This window comes from Diaphorina citri, unplaced genomic scaffold (genome assembly GCF_000475195.1).
Source record: "Diaphorina citri unplaced genomic scaffold, Diaci psyllid genome assembly version 1.1 scaffold3781, whole genome shotgun sequence".
Taxonomy (NCBI): Eukaryota; Metazoa; Arthropoda; class Insecta; order Hemiptera; family Psyllidae; genus Diaphorina; species Diaphorina citri.
The window spans coordinates 18462-36054 of record NW_007381181.1 but is presented as its reverse complement, the minus strand read 5'-3'; the positions used below and the strand labels follow the sequence as shown (position 1 = coordinate 36054).

The following is a 17593-nucleotide window of genomic DNA, read 5'->3' as shown; positions in this document are numbered from 1 at the left end:
AACATGACCATAGGTAGCTCACTACGATATGTTGTGGGTAGTAATACAAGCTGTGTACTGAATTCCTTGGAATCAAGGATGACTCATAATGGTAGGTGTAATTGTAGAGGAAAGGGTTCCTGATGCTTTCAGTTCTATCATGTAAATTACTCATCCAGTGAGTTCTCCCTACTTTATAGCTTTGAGTAATTGTACAGGGTGCTGTTTAGAGTGAAAATAACATATTACATACAGGGTGTTTTTTTTTGTGAGAATGAATGAGTCATCAGTACTTATGTCTTGTTAACGAGGTCTTTATCATGATCTCTTTGTTTGAATGTTTATCAATTCATTATTGTTATGAGCATATGTATTATGTGTAGGTAATTCTAATTATTCATCACTTTAAGTATTTATTATTTAATTGACAAATGAATGAACTCTTTAACTTGAAGAAAAGTCTTAATCAAACTCCCAAAAATTATTTTACATCTACAATTCTACATAACTACCTATAAAACTATAAATACAGTCGAACCTGTAGTATTTATTATTTAATTGACAAATGAATGAACTCTTTAACTTGAAGAAAAGTCTTAATCAAACTCCCAAAAATTATTTTACATCTACATAACTACGTATAAATACAGTCGAACCTGTGTAATTGGGACCCACCTAAATGGGAAACCTGAATTCTCTTCTCACTCTCGTTAATTTCATATGAATAATACTTGAACTATGCTGGGTGGCGAACGTCAAGAGTTCGAGAACGACAGACAACCATTGGGCTAGTGACATTCAGAGTCGTGCCCCTTTTAAAATCATCTTCCCCCACTGCCCACTCGGAAAACTTTTAAAAACGAACCGGTTCCCTCTTGGAAACTGAAGTGGCGCCTGTACTGAAATCAGAGGGAAATCCAAGGTGTCGGTTCCGTTTCCGTATGGAAAATTCACCTCTTTAAAATCATTTTCCCCCACTGCCCACTCGGAAAACTTTTAAAAACGAACCGGTTCCCTCTTGGAAACTGAAGTGGCGCCTGTACTGCAATCAGAGGGAAATCCAAGGTGTCGGTTCCGTTTCCGTATGGAAAATTCACCTAAAGGCTGACAAACTCCCGGACTATATCAACACAAACCTTCACTTTATTTCAGATCAATCATAGAAGAACAAGAACAAAGCCTGGAGAATCTCGAGCACCGTATGGAGAAAGTGCTGAAAGTTTGCAACGCCATGATCGAGGCTGGTAAAACCTACGTCGCCAATCAGAGCCAGTTTGCAAACACCCTGTGGGAGCTGAACATTTGTTTCCGGGACGATAGGAACACCAATGTTCAGCTGAACAAAATCATTCACACTCTCCAGGAGATGAACAAGTTTCAGACCATACTGTTGGACCAGGCCACGAGGACTATTGTGAAGAATATTCACGCTTTTATTAAAGAGTAAGTAGGAACGTTTGGACAACATTAAGCAGAAAAAATCCATAAGGGGAGTCCGGGACGATAGGAACACCAATGTTCAGCTGAACAAAATCATTCACACTCTCCAGGAGATGAACAAGTTTCAGACCATACTGTTGGATCAGGCCACGAGGACCATTGTGAAGAATATTCACGCTTTTATTAAAGAGTAAGTAGGAACGTTTGGACAGCGTTAAGCAGAAAAAATCCATAAGGGGAATAGCCTTTTACAGGTGAAATCATTCACACTCTCCAGGAGATGAACAAGTTTCAGACCATACTGTTGGACCAGGCCACGAGGACTATTGTGAAGAATATTCACGCGTTTATTAAGGAGTAAGTAGTAAGTTGGGACGTTTGGACAACATTAAGCAGAAAAAATCCATAAGGAAATCATTCACACTCTCCAGGAGATGAACAAGTTTCAGACCATACTGTTGGACCAGGCCACGAGGACTATTGTGAAGAATATTCACGCTTTTATTAAAGAGTAAGTAGGAACGTTTGGACAACATTAAGCAGAAAAAATCCATAAGGGGAATACCGGAATAGCCTTACAGGTGGTTTTTACTTTCCTTATCCTATAGGAAGGAAAGTAATGTAATCGGGTCAAATTTTCGATGGTCAGTTTTTAGTGTCAAAACACGTTTTGAGGTCCCTAGAGCCTAAATCCAAAGTTTCAGCCATTGGTCCGTGTGTGTGTCTGTCTGTGTATCTATCTGTCTGTAAACAAAATATCTCGAGAACGGTAAGAGCTAGAGTTAAAATTTGGTATGTAGCTGTCAAATGTGACAAGGATGCGACACAAAACTTTTGGTTGAGATGGTTGCTGCGGTTGGCGGTATTTTGACCGCTTTTGGACAGATTTCGATCGTTTTTTGGCGGTTTTCAGCTATAGCGACAAATCGGTTAGAGATATTGTAAAAGTTAGGGTAAAAGAACACTCAAATAAGCATCATTCAATAGGATAAGGAAAGTCGTGTCATGATCACACCAGATTTTTTTTTAATTGCTGTTTACACACATGTACAGTCGACGCCGTTGATCGATGTCGACTGTAACCTCGACGAAATATCGATGGTTGATCGACGGGGTTGATCATCCATCTAACATCTTTCCAGAGGGTATATAGGTAACGTGCTCATGATGCTCGAGCAATGCCGCTTAGGGAAGTTTTGTGTACAACTGGACCCATTTCATAAGGAACATGCAATTCAAAGGCAAGGCGTGTTTTGGTTTCAGTCAGAAGTGAGTGAGTTCTGACTTCTGAGTGAGCCAACGGAATAAAATCATCCCTGTGCTATATTCATAGGTATTTAATTATCCAATCTTCCCCTTTATCTTTCTCATATTGTGTCATATTATTATACTGTTCTTCTGTTTGAATTGAGTCTTTAGAATTCAATTATTGGGTAACAACCTTGTATGTAATAACTAATAACGAGATCAAAACAGGACTACAGGGTAACACTCTGATTGAAATCAACACGTTTTCCGTCTTCTTAACATTATAAAAATCATGACATCATGATACTTGAAAAGAAATTCACATCATCCCGTGGTTTGTTTGAAAACACAAGTCATCCAACTGATTTCTTACTTAAACAAGAAGAATGAAGCATAAGCAAATAATTATATTAAATGATTTTTTTCCTCATTCTACAATTTTTTGATTTTGAATAACAACAATTCAGTATATTTTATTATTTGGTGGAAGAAAATACAAAATATAGGACTCGCCAGTACATAAAAAGAAGAAAAGTCTGAACAGAGTGATTTTTTAAAATGTTTTTTCGGGCTGCCGTTTTTAGACCCAAGTGACGTGAAGTATTGGAATGTTTCATTGAAGGGGAACCAATTCATACGTGACAAAAATTGACCTTTTTTTTAGAACCAACTCACCTTTTCCCCTGGTGAGAGCACAACACACGCACACACTAGAAGGTAGACCTGACGGGTGCGGCTGAAAAGGTCCGAATGTCAGGTCTACCTGGTGAGCACACACACACACACACACACTATGAGGTTTCTTGTTAGTCCCTTCCAATAGGGTCGGCGTTTCTTGTCAGTCCCTTCCAATAGGGTCGGCGTTTCTTGTCAGTCCCTTCCAATAGGGTCGGCTTTTTTTGTTAGTCCCTTCCAATAAGGTCGGCGTTTCTTGTCAGTCCTTTCCAGGCAGCTCTATCGTGTACCTCATTCTCGGTATAGGGTTAGGAATTACTATTCTACAAATATTTGAGGTTAAATACTCACTATCAGTGTGTGTGCTCATCAGGTAGACCTGACAGACAGACGTTTTCAACCGTACCTGTCAGGTGTGCCTGATAGTGTGTGAGCTCATCAGGTGTCAGCTGTACCTGTCAGGTCTACCTGATAGTGAGTGGCTGGCTCATTCTCGGTATAGGGTTAGGAATTACTATTCTACAAATATTTAAGGTTAGACACTCACTATCAGTGTGTGTGCTCATCAGGTAGACCTGACAGACGGACGTTTTCAACCGTACCTGTCAGGTGTGCCTGATAGTGTGTGAGCTCATCAGGTGTCAGCTGTACCTGAGTGAGTGGCTGACAACCGTACCTGTCAGGTGTGCCTGATAGTGTGTGAGCTCATCAGGTGTCAGCTGTACCTGTCAGGTCTACCTGATAGTGAGTGGCTGACCTAAGATTCAAAATCGATTCTATTCTGTTTTCAGAGATATCAAAGAGGTGACAGAATCGAAGCACTGTTTCAACAAGGTATCGGCCGAGCTAGATCTTGCCCTACAAAAACACAGTGCCGCGTCTAAAACCAAACCCCTGGAAATAGAGGATGCGAGGAATCTGCTGACAGCTACCCGGAAGTGTTTCAGACATACGGCTCTGGATCATCTGCATAACAATCATTTCCCGATTTTGAAAATTTGGACCGATTGCAATACTTTCTCATTACCTTGTATAGGTTCCCTATACGTAAGGGTAATAAAAAGTAAAAACCGTAACTTTTTGATTTTTAATGCGGATATTTTGGCAATATCGCGATTCGCGAAAAATTTCGCAAAGTCCGCGAAACGGGGGCCAACTCTAAAATCTTAAATAAAACCCCCCTGTTTGTGATACATCATATCAAAGGTCTTAAAGAACGTAGTACTTTGGTACAAGTTTGAGCTCGATCCGACAACCAGGGACGGAGTTATGGCCTATTCAAATTTTCATTTTCCCTTGTTCTCCCGTCAAAGTACCAAAAATGGGAAATTCAGATCGATGGGTGATATTGTAGGGTTAGGTTTAAATGCATAAAGAAACTTTAGAAATGTAAAAAAAAAAATGTGTTTTGCCTATTTGCCTAAAAATAAACCTCATTGACCTAGTGAGTATCACACTACAATTGCATATGGAAGGTTCCGGGGTTGATTTCTAGTCAGGCATTTTTTTTTTATCTGTGCTTGAAGTTTGGAGTGTAGCTACTCATCCTTGTACCTAGCTACTTTAATCAAGTAGCAACCAGTGGCTGCATTACCAATGTAAAAAAAAATATTGGTACATGTATGAGAAATTGGCTGCTATGGAGGTACTTAGTTATGCTGTGACAAGTATGATATCCACAAAAGTTGTGTAAAGGCTCTGCTTTACCACAAATAATTCATGACAATTTGATATTTTCCTAAAAGTAAAGTACCTACATATTTCATATAGGTACCATTTAGAACTGCCTATTTTTTGTACTTTTTAGGTAATTAGTAGGTTCATACCTAGTTTGTATCTTGATAACCCTAACCTAGATTTGTCTTCAGGATAGGTAAGTACTTGGGTATATTCATTAGCTTAATGAGTATATATGTACTTACTTACAAGAGATCAATAATGGTAATGAACCACAACATTGCCTTCAAAAACAATAACAGGAGAAACATCAATCAATCATGTGATTCAAAAGTTCATCATTCATATGAATGATGATTGAGTAATTACCCAGATATTGTTAAGAATCATAATCATATGTAGCTATATTGAACTCAAGCTCATCATTCATATGAATGATGATTGAGTAATTACCCAGATATTGTTAAGAATCATAATCATATGTAGCTATATTGAACTCTAAATAAAGAATCTGACCAATTTATTCAACATCAGTTAGTAGTTAGTGCAGTGGACTTCTAATCTTGAGGTTGGTGGTTTGGAACCGGTTTTTGTCAGCTTAATAGCTGACATTAAAAGGAAAGAGAAAAACAAAGGAGGGAGAAAAAGGTATTAGAAAAATAGAACAGATCAGAATTTCTACTTCGAACAACACGAAAAATTTTGCTCTAAACATGGACACAACATTTTCAATGAAAATCTGTAAATAGGTAAACACAAACATTTAAGACATGACTTGGAAGTAGCCCAGGCATTATTTTAGGACGTTCAAAGGGTTTTGAACCCAATCTGTTAAACACTGTGGGACAACTATGATACCTCTCGCTCGAACAAAAAAATTAAGTACATATTGACCATTGCCTTCAAAAACAATAACAGGAGAAACATCAATCAATCATGTGATTCAAAAGTTCATCATTCATATGAATGATGATTGAGTAATTCCCCAGGTATTGTTAAGAATCATAATCATATGTAGCTTTATTGAACTCTAAATAAAGAATCTGATAAAGGTCAAACAGAAATAATATTATAAGAATTTGACCAATTTATTCAACATCAGTTAGTAGTTACTGTAGTGGACTTCTAATCTTGAGGTTGGTGGTTTGTGGTCAAGTTATAAAAGGTGTATTCATTGGGGAACAACATTTCTGACTAGTATAGTACTTTGTCATCAACTCATCATTAAGATTTCTATATTATAGATGTAGCTACAAACTAAGTACATATCTATCCTAGGCTACTTTACATGATTTGGCCTTGGTAAAAATTGTTTTATATTTTGTAAACACCCTATCAGTGTCCTGTACATAGACCATATTAATCCCTTCTATATTATAGATGTAGCTACAAACTAAGTACATATCTATCCTAGGCTACTTTACATGATTTGGCCTTGGTAAAAATTGTTTTATAATTTGTAAACACCCTATCAGTGTCCTGTACATAGACCATATTAATTCTCCTGTGTTATCATGTTGTGGTCAAGTTGTTATGGTGAGGTTTAATTGACTAATAGATTAACATGACCATAGGTAGCTCACTACGATATGTTGTGGGTAGTAATACAAGCTGTGTACTGAATTCCTTGGAATCAAGGGTGACTCATAATGGTAGGTGTAATTGTAGAGGAAGGGGTTCCTGATGCTTTCAGTTCTATCATGTATATTACTCATCCAGTGAGTTCTCCCTACTTTATAGCTTTGAGTAATTGTACAGGGTGCTGTTTAGAGTGAAAATAACATAATACATACAGGGTGGTTTTTTTTTGTGAGAATGAATGAGTCATCAGTATGTCTTGTTAACGAGGTCTTTATCATGATCTCTTTGTTTGAATGTTTATCAATTCATTATTGTTATGAGCATAATTATGTAGATATTATGTGTAGGTAATTCTAATTATTCATCACTTTAAGTATTTATTATTTAATTGACAAATGAATGAACTCTTTTTGAAGAAAAGTCTTAATCGAACTCCCAAAAATTACTTTACATCTACATAACTACCTATAAAACTATAAATACAGTCGAACCTGTGCGATCTTTAATCTGTGCTTGAAGTTTGGAGTGTAGCTACTCATCCTTGTTAGGACAATTTTATGAAGTAGGTACCTAGCTACTTTAATTAAGTAGCAACCAGTGGCTGCATTACCAATATAAAAAAAAATTATTGGTACATGTATGGAAATTGGCTGCTTTGGAGGTACTTAGTTATGCTGCAACAAGTATGATATCCACAAAAGTTGTGTAAAGGCTCTGCTTTACCAGAAATAATTCATGACAATTTGATATTTTTCTAAAAGTAAAGTACATATTTCATATAGGTACCATTTAGAACTTACCAGAAATAATTCATGACAATTTGATATTTTTCTAAAAGTAAAGTACATATTTCATATAGGTACCATTTAGAACTACCTATTTTTGTACTTTTTAGGTAATTAGTAGGTTCATACCTAGTCTGTATCTTGATAACCCTAACCTAGATTTGTCTTCAGGATAGGTAAGTACTTGGGTATATTCATTAGCTTAATGAGTATATATGTAGGTAATTAGTAGGTTCATACCTAGTCTGTATCTTGATAACCCTAACCTAGATTTGTCTTCAGGATAGGTAAGTACTTGGGTATATTTATTAGCTTAATGAGTATATATGTACTTACAAGAGATCAATAATGGTAATGAACGACAACATTGCCTTCAAAAACAATAACAGGAGAAACATCAATCAATCATGTGATTCAAAAGCAATTCCATACCTCGGCTGGGATTGAACCCACGCCCTCCTGTTTACCAGGCGAGCGCCTTGACCACTACACCACCGAGGCGCTGAAATCGACTATACAAGTATCCACCATTGCTTAACTCTGAGGCTTAGATGTAAGGGATAGACAGCCCTAAAGGATGGTTTAAGCTTTTGGGGATAAAATTCCATACCTCGGCTGGGATTCAACCCACGCCCTCCTGTTTACCAGGCGAGCGCCTTGACCACTACACCACCGAGGCGCTGAAATCAACTATACAATTATCCACCATTGCTTAACTCTGAGGCTTAAATGTAAGGGATAGACAGCCCTAAAGGATGGTTTAAGCTTTTACGAATCTACGAATGGTGTAGTGGTTAGCGCGGTGGACTTTGGATCTGGAGGTTGGTGGTTCGAGTCCAAGTCAAGTGATAAAATTTAGCGTAGTGTATTAAGCAGGGAACGACATTTGTGACAAAGACAGACACCGAAGCGAATACAATAGTCCGTCCCTTATACCTTTTTTATTACTATTGTAATAATAAAGGAAGGACGGACTAAAAATTGCGTCTTGTGTAGTGGGAACACTCTCATTTAAATAATATTGCCTACAGGATATTCGAGAGGTGGGACTGATAGGGAGGATATCAGCTATATTGATATCCTTTTTTATTACGTAAGACGCAGGTATCCTTTCTGTTCTAATTCAATACATGTGAATAAGCATTCAATCGTACCTTCATTTCAGCTTGGGCGAAAGAATCTGAGTGAGGTCTACAGTTCACAGAACTACTAGTCTTATCTGTGTTGGTTTCCATTTATTCTCATTCAGTTATGTTTCTGTTTGAGTGAGGTCTACAGTTCACAGAACTACTAGTCTTATCTGTGTTGGTTTCCATTTATTCTCATTCAGTTATGTTTCTGTTTCATCTGGAGGTTGGTGGTTCGAGTCCAAGTCAAGTGATAAAATTTAGCGTAGTGTATTAAGCAGGGAACGACATTTGTGACAAGCATTTTTTGCTTAACACAAAGGAAAATACGACTTAACTCTCTTTGGTCTAGTTGTTAATCCCATGTTACTTTTCTTAGCACCAATCTGCAGATATCTATTTTGTTTAATTTTATTTATTTTAGATGATATTTATTTGCCCGCAGAATGTTCCGGTGTGCATCGTGGTCTAGGCGTTCACTTCTCCAAAGTCCGCTCCCTCACGTTAGACAGCTGGGAGCCGTCCCTGATCAAAGTCATGGCTGAACTGGGTAACGCCGTTATTAACGCGGTCTACCTGGGCAACCTCCCGCCCGGGCTATCTCCGATCTCCCCTACTGGGGACCGTGAGGCTTGGATACGGAGGAAGTACATCGAGCGGGCGTATGTGAAGTGTCTCACTGCGGGACCGGGAGGCCCTGAGGTATCCCGCGGGCCGACAGACGCTGCCCGGGCCTCGGGACTCAGCTTGACGGAAGAGAAGACCCCGCGCCCGCCCAAACTTGTCATTCGGAAGTGGAGCGTGCAAAAAATCCGACGACGTACGCGATCTGTTGACAAAAACGCGAAGCTGAAACACCTGAGTGAGGTGGGGAGTGGTACGTCACTTGCCAGCGGAGATGTAGAGACGAGGCGAGAACGAGATGAAGGCATTGGAAGTGATAGCTCCGGGAAGGAAGTGAAGGAAGATCTTGAGGATGATTTGAAGATAGCGAAGACAGACCTGGATCTGAATTGTATCCTGGAGAGTTTCAAACTCGCGGATGAGCCAGTCGGTGGAGGTGAAGTGGAAGAGAAGAGTATTGGAGGTGTTCCTCTCACTGAGGAGAAGGAAAGGAAACGTGCCGTGTTCTATGTGGATAATGGACAGACTGACACGAGCTGTGATACTGACAGGAAACCTATCACTGACACTAGCACCAGCAAACCTAGCTCAGATGTGAAAGAAAAATCCATGTGGTATTCCCCATTAGAAAAATCTCCATTAGACACTAATAGTTCTAGTGAAGGATCGAGTGATGCGACACCTAGTGTTAGGAGATCCGCACTGTATGCGATCATCAAGGGGAAGGAGAAGGAAGAGGTGAGGGAAGAGGATGCTAAGGATCTGTCTGACAGCTCGGTATATACGACATCGTCAGAGAAGACAGCCACGTCGGGAACAACGTACTTTGCGTCGTGTTCTGACATTACTAACATTCGAACTCAGCACCTTCAGGTTGTGAGTCAGTGCTCTTAACCACTCAGCCTTACTGGGCTGCGGGGTTACTAAGATGAAACGCCATGCATATCCTGTTGCCAATATCTGCATCTCTAATCTAAATATAGTATCTGAAATGGCATGATATGGTATGATTAATCTGATAAGTACCTATATATTTTGGTTTTAGCTAGGAATGTGATCAAAACAACCAGTGAGGACTTATCAGTAGAGATAGGTACTTGGGATATGTGATTTTAACTTAACATCTACCAGGACTGAGATGAAAATCAAGGTGGGGGGCAGCGGGCAGCACATGATGGGATTTTACTTTCCTTATCTCATAATAAGGAAAATAAAATGTATTCGTCAAAATTATTGATGGTCAGTTTTTTTTTCTCTCTTTTTTTTTCTAAACACGTTTTGGGTCCCTCGTTCTTGCTTTCTTTTAACACTTAACGAAGGAAGACAGGATAAGAGAAAGCCTAGTTCTAGTGAAGGATCGAGTGATGCGACACCTAGTGTTAGGAGATCCGCACTGTATGCGATCATCAAGGGGAAGGAGAAGGAAGAGACGAGGGAAGAGGATGCTAAGGATCTGTCGGACAGCTCGGTATATACGACTTCGTCAGAGAAGACAGCCACGTCGGGAACAACGTACTTTGCGTCGTGTTCTGACATTCTTAATATTGAAGTAACGGGTGAGTTTATTTATCTTGTCTGTTATTCTTTATGGCAGGTTTATTGATAGAAAACGCAATCTCAGGATCGGTTTAGATTTTCGCAAAATCCTCTGATGACTACGAGTGTTAAGTATGCGATGACTATAAGTAGCTAATGTTGTTTTTGTATTGATTTCATCTTTAAGCACAGTTGTGATTTTCTGTCGACTAGCTTTAATAGTGTATTCAAATCTTCCTTTATTGACGGAGTGATTTTTTTTCTGTATTCAAATCTTCCTTTTTTGACGTAGTGATTTTTTTTTCTGTGTTCAAATCTTCCTACCAAATTTCAGCTTTCTAGGTGTTGTGGTTCTGGAGATAGAGCGATCAGTGTGTGAAATATGAAATGTGAATGAGTGAATGGATCTTGGTTTTATAATATAAGATTATGGCCTTTATTTTCACGCTCATACAAGAACGGCATACACTACGCATCTATCTGGTAACAATGTTTCTAAGGATAGGTGGGTTAGAAAATTTATTATTGTCTTGTATTTTAAAGACATTTGATCCACGCTCAACGTTGATTAACTTTGGTGATCTGACGAGAACTGGTGTCTTCAAGATGACATAACCACTGGCAAGATTTTTCTTCCTCTTCTTCTTTTTTAAGAGGTTTGATAGAGGAACTAAGATCTTATCGTCCCGAAAGTGAAGATCTTCCTATATTGACGTAGTGATTCTATTGTTCTAAACACCCGGGTGTTCTTGTTGGTCTTCTATTGATTCGGTTTTATATGTGTGATGTTTCACGTTGTAACCTACTTGTTATTAATGATTAGTGTATTGCGTTTTTTTTTTGTGTAACCTTGACAATGTTTTGAAGCTAATGAAAACGGATTTCTTCAAACAATGGATTGAGAGTCTTCATACCTATTGACTTACAACATCTGTATGAAACTTCTACCACCCAAGTGTGGTAGAAAGGTTACATTACATTGAAATGGGGGACTTTTCTAACGAAATTCCTGTGTGCTGAGTCCAGTGTGTAGGACTATTGCATGAGTCTTGTGTTGAGTGGTAGAGAATGCCCTAGGCGTTAACTTGGTTCTGGTGTTAAAACACAGACCATGTCAGAATTGGTACGAGTGTATCCTACTAAAGTAAAGGAGTGGTGCTTGAGAAAGAGTACAAAATGGGTAAGATTTTTTTTTTTTTCATGTGTGTTTTACCGTCTATTTTATTTCATAGCTCAATGAGACATTTAGACGCGTGTGGTCTGTGTCGTAGCATGTCCATCCCATAGTCCCTCTTCAGATGACTTATAAAGGTACCGATACACTGTAGACTTTTTCGCAAGACCACTTTCTAGCAAGTTCGTTGAGTAGTGTACACAGGTGATAGAGTGTTCTGCGACCTGTGTACACTTGTCTGGCTAGGGGACGTTAAACAGAGAGAAGACTAGCGTCTGGCTGTGGGACTATAAAGATAAACAGGGAGGAGAACAGCTAACCCTAACCAGCCTAGCAAGCTGGCAGTTCCTCAAAGGGTTCTCTCTGCTTTAAAAGACCAAGCACAAGTTTATCCACGGTAAGGCGATAAACCATTCTTGTTTGTGCTTTGGTTATTGAACTTTGATCGACTTGATCAAACATGGAAAATATGTTGTTGAATAAGTGAGGCAGTTGAAGGATGAAGAACGAGAGGCAGGCCGAAGAAACAGTGGAGACATTGTGTGAATAAAGACTTAGCAGAGAAGGGTTTATCAGAGGAAGATGTAAATAACCGAGGCAGATGGAAGCTGCTAACAGAAAACGCCGACCCCACCTGAGTGGGAAAAGGCTAAGAAGAAGATAATCGATTTGATCAAACAAGATAAACTATTAAAAACCAACATTACACTTTCCCTTCATAATCTTCATATGACATCAGGAACATTCTTCTGATTGGTCATTTTATTATTTCTACTTCGAACAACACGAAAAATTCAATGAAAATCTGTAAATAGGTAAACACAAACATTTAAGACATGACTTGGAAGTAGCCCAGGCATTATTTTAGGACGTTTAAAGGGTTTTGAACCCAATCTGTTCAACACTGTGGGACAGCTATGATACCTCTCGCTCGAACAAGGAAATTAAGTACGGACGTTTAAAGGGTTTTGAACCCAATCTGTTCAACACTGTGGGACAGCTATGATACCTCTCGCTCGAACAAGGAAATTAAGTACATATTGACTATTGAATTTTCTGATGTCTGTTTCAGTTACTGTCGTATATTCAAGCGTGCAGAACTTACTATCATCAGGGATTTGATCTGTATGAAGGATTGGAGCCTTTTATCAAACAACTTGATGAAGACGTAAGTCCAATATACAGGGTGTCCCAGAATTTATGCTTAAATTGTTTTTCTCGAAGCCTGTTTGAAATTTCAAAAAAAAGTACCTTTTTGATTTTTAATGCGGATATTTTGGCAATATCGCGATTCGATCTTAAATAAAACCCCCCTGTTTGTGATACATCATATCAAAGGTCTTAAGGAACGTAGTACTTTGGTACAAGTTTGAGCTCGATCCGACAACCAGGGCCGGAGTTATGGCCTATTCAAATTTTCATTTTCCCTTGTTCTCCCGTCAATAGGGGAAGCACCAAAAATGGGAAATTCATATCGATGGCTGATTTGTGCTTGAAATAGGTCCCACTAATGATTCATATTGAAATTGGGCCCCAAAAATTAAATTTTGAAACATTGATTTTCGCGTCCGGAGGCCACTTTCTCGAAGAATTTCGAAAAACAAAAAAACCCGTAACTTTTTGATTTTTAATGCGGATATTTTGGCAATATCGCGATTCGCGAAAAAAATTGCAAAGTACGCGAAACGGGGGCCAACTCTAAAATCTTAAATAAAACCCCCCTGTTTGTGATACATCACATCAAAGGTCTTAAGGAACGTAGTACTCTGGTACAAGTTTGAGCTCGATCCGACAACCAGGGCCGGAGTTATGGCCTATTCAAATTTTCATTTTCCCTTGTTTTCCCGTCAATAGGGGAAGCACCAAAAATGGGAAATTCATATCGATGGGTGATTTGTGCTTCAAATAGGTCCCACTAATGATTCATATTGAAATTGGTCCCCAAAAATTAAATTTTGAAACATTGATTTTCACCCCCGGAGGCCATCAGGGCCGGAAGTCTAAATTTCATTTTTGGGTTCGAATTTCAATATGAACCATTAGTGGGACCTGTTTGAAGCACAAATCATCAATCAAATGTCCGTTCCTTCCGGGATTAGAACTCAGCACCTTCAGGTTGTGAGTCAGTGCTCTTAACCACTGAGCCTCACTGGGCTGCGGGGTTACTAAGATGAAACGTCATGCATATCCTGTTGCCAATATCTGCATCTCTAATCTAAATAATTAGAACTCAGCACCTTCAGGTTGTGAGTCAGTGCTCTTAACCACTCAGCCTTACTGGGCTGCGGGGTTACTAAGATGAAACGCCATACATATCCTGTTGCCAATATCTGCATCTCTAATCTAAATCTAGTATCTGGAATAGCATGATATGGTATGATTAATCTGATAAGTACCTATGTATTTTGATTTTAGCTAGGAATGTGATCGAAACAACCAGTGAGGCATGATATGGTATGATTAATCTGATAAGTACCTATGTATTTTGATTTTAGCTAGGAATGTGATCGAAACAACCAGTGAGGACTTATCACTTATCAGTAGAGATAGGTACTTGGGATATGTGATTTTAACTTAACACCTACCAGGACTGAGATGAAAATCAAGGTGGGGGGCAGCACATGATGGGATTTTACTTTCCTTATCTTATAATAAGGAAAATATAATGTATTCGTCAAAATTTTCGATGGTCAGTTTTTTTTTTCTTTTTTTTTCCATAAAAGGAATATTCCTACCAAATTTCAGCTTTCTAGGTGTTGTGGTTCAGGAGATAGAGCGATCAGTGTGTGAAATATGAAATGTAAATGAGTGAGTGGATCTTGATTTTATAATATAAGATTATGGCCATTATTTTCACGCTCATACAAAAACGGCATACACTACGCATCTATCCGGTAACAATGTTCCTAAGGATAGGTGGGGTAGAAAATTTATTATTGTCTTGTATTTTAAAGACATTTGAACCACGCTCAACGTTGATTAACTTCAGTGATCTGACGAGAACAGAGAACGAAGATTTTTTCCAAGTCACTAAATAAATTATCTTTTCATATTCATTTTCTTTCACACAATTTCAAACTGTGTGCCCACTGGCGAGGTTTTTTTTTTTCTTCTTTTTTAAGAGGTTTGATAGAGGAACTAAGGTCCTATCGTCCCGAAAGCGAAGTGAAAATGAAGACAGGATAGGAGAAAGTTATCCCCTCAGGATGAAATTCGCCTCGGGCGGAAATCGAACCAGCGACCTAGGGTTTACAAGGCAGACGCGCGACCTTCCAGGCTGATATTTTTTTAAATTATTATTATTTTTACTTAGGTTAGATGAAAGTACAGATAGAAATACCTAGGTAAAGTTGGCTCGAATTGTTTGTTTGATGGTATTACTATATTGGTTCAATTTCTCAGGGCCGGACTCAAGTGCATCGTAGGGACCTCAAAACGTGTTTTGGCACTAAAAACTGACCATCGAAAATTTGACCCGATTACATTACTTTCCTTCCTATAGGATAAGGAGAGAAAAAAGGTACCCTAAGAACCCAATCGGGTCCTAAATCCAATGAGATCTTTGCCAAATTTCATCAAAATCAGACAACCCATTCAGTTTTAAAGTTCAGTTGAAAGAATCAGACAGACAAACTACCTAAATACAAAATTGTTGAGTTAATAATTGGAACTTACTTTGTCCTATAAACTAACAAGACCTGTATGGTAATCTGAAACCACTCTCCTCCCTTCAGGGACCTCAAGAGTCTCGAGAGCTTTGGTACTAACTTGTAGTTTTACCCACAACCTTTATCAAGAATGCCTATCTAATAAAATTATTGGTTTCTGTTACAGAGGCAGATGAAGAACCCAAGAAATTGAGTCACCGACAGAAGCAAAGATTAGCAAGGAGGTTAAAGAAAAAACAGGAGAAGATTGCCAAGAGAAAAGAAAACAAACAGCTGCAAAAAGAAGCCAGATTGAAAGAAAAGGAAGAAAAAAAGAACATACCTACCATAAATGTTGTTAAAGGTAATTTGGTTTATTTATGTACCTGTCTATTTATCTGTGTATATTATTGTATTAACTTGAAATATTCCAACTTCAATCTTAGGTTTTTTTTTTTAATTTAAGTAAAAAAGATGAGTGTTTCACCGCTTTTTATTTCGTAGCAATGGAACAACTGCTACATTGGACGCTTGTGGTCTGTGTCGTAGCATGCCCATCCCGTAGTATGCCTCTCATCAGATGGGCGAGAAGAGTCACAATACTCCCCATTTAGGTGCTTGGTCAACACAAGAACACCAGGAAGTAACCCGTTGAAATATTTGCAATCCAAAAACGAGTACAAATTTTTGTCGATGGCAGGATTTGAACCCGGGACCTTCTGCATGGCAAGCAAGCGCATTACCACTGGACTAACCGTGCCCTCAACCCTATGTTGAGGTGGATTCTCCTTCCTCGAAACTCAAAACTGATCACTGGGAAATACACCTTTTCCTAGAGCCATCTCGTAGAGTCTTCATCTCGCGCTAGTTCAAGTTGTAATAATAATAATAGTGCTTATTTATACTGCTCGCATAGGACTGAAAAGTCCCTTTACTCCAGCAGTAGGCTACTACTATTATTGTGGTCAAATTCTCAAATTATATGAGGATAAAATTCCATACCTCGGCTGGGATTGAACCCACGCCCTCCTGTTTAACAAGCGAGCGTCTTGACCACTACACCACCGAGGTAGGTTGAACATACTCATATTAGGTACCTATGTTTAAATTCTCATTAAATTAGTACCATTATTACACGTATTACCTTTCGAGAAATAGGTGAAGTAGATAGTTATATGTACCACCTACATTTTGGTGGAGATGCCAAAATTACCGCTCAAATTTTCTCTTCACCCCTTTACACCAAAACTGGTCTAAACATTTTGTCTGCTCATAATTAGGTATCTTCTCGGAAGTAGGTATGAAGTGAAAGGTAAACCCAAATCTGAAATGTTTCTTCATTTGGGATTGCATTGTGAGGTATGGAATCCTCCCTTGTACCTAAATACCCCTTAGGTACCCTGTCCTAATATTATGTAGCGTACTTGGAAATTCCCTGTGGAACTCATAAGCGGTTTCCTTAACAACAATATTCCCTATTGCTACATATTCCCTATTATGTTACATATTCCCTATTTTGTAAAGTGTGTTATCACTCCATTATTATTGGTGGTCAGGGCGTTTTTAGGGGGTCCGTCCGGGGCTATTTGACCGGGCGCGGGCTTTTCGAGGGACCCGGAACCAGCTTTTTCAAATAATAATAATAATAATCGCCTATTATGCCTTGAGAAATCCTTGAAAATATTGATGGAATTAAAGGAATATTTCTATAGGATAAAAAAAATGTTAGAAAAGCCCCATTTTTGAAGCTATCACCCCGAGCCCCGGTTAGCCTGAGAGCGCCCCTGTTGATGGAAAGGGGAACTCCATGTGAGGGCGAACATGCTGAATTTCTCTCATATAACTTCTCACGTTTTTGGTCGGTTTGCAACTTTTGACCTGATGGTACAGTGGTTCGTTGCTTCGTTGGTTTGGGTATCTTATGCTAAATGATCCTGAATGTAGGTCACATGAGACTATGAGAGTTATGGTGAATGTTCAGGGAAGGACTGTGCATTCATGTATTGTGTAGGCAAGAAACTTTGGGGAAGGAAAGGACTGTGTATGTTCCATTGTGGAGGCAGGTACATATTTTCAGGGGTCATCTCCCGACTTTGTGCT

General features: G+C 38.8%; 1 protein-coding gene across 1 annotated transcript in view; it reads left to right on the top strand.

Moving 5' to 3' along the window:
* Window positions 1-1090: 1090 nt before the first annotated feature.
* The window catches only part of LOC103520556 (arf-GAP with coiled-coil, ANK repeat and PH domain-containing protein 2), a gene marked incomplete at both ends in the record, with an annotated part of 30502 nt that continues 13999 nt past the window's right edge, over window positions 1091-17593 (top strand). The window contains 4 exon segments of the mRNA XM_008485656.3: window positions 1091-1422; window positions 4134-4330; window positions 8937-10012; window positions 10464-10692. Coding sequence (XP_008483878.3) covers window positions 1091-1422; window positions 4134-4330; window positions 8937-10012; window positions 10464-10692 — 1834 coding nt within the window.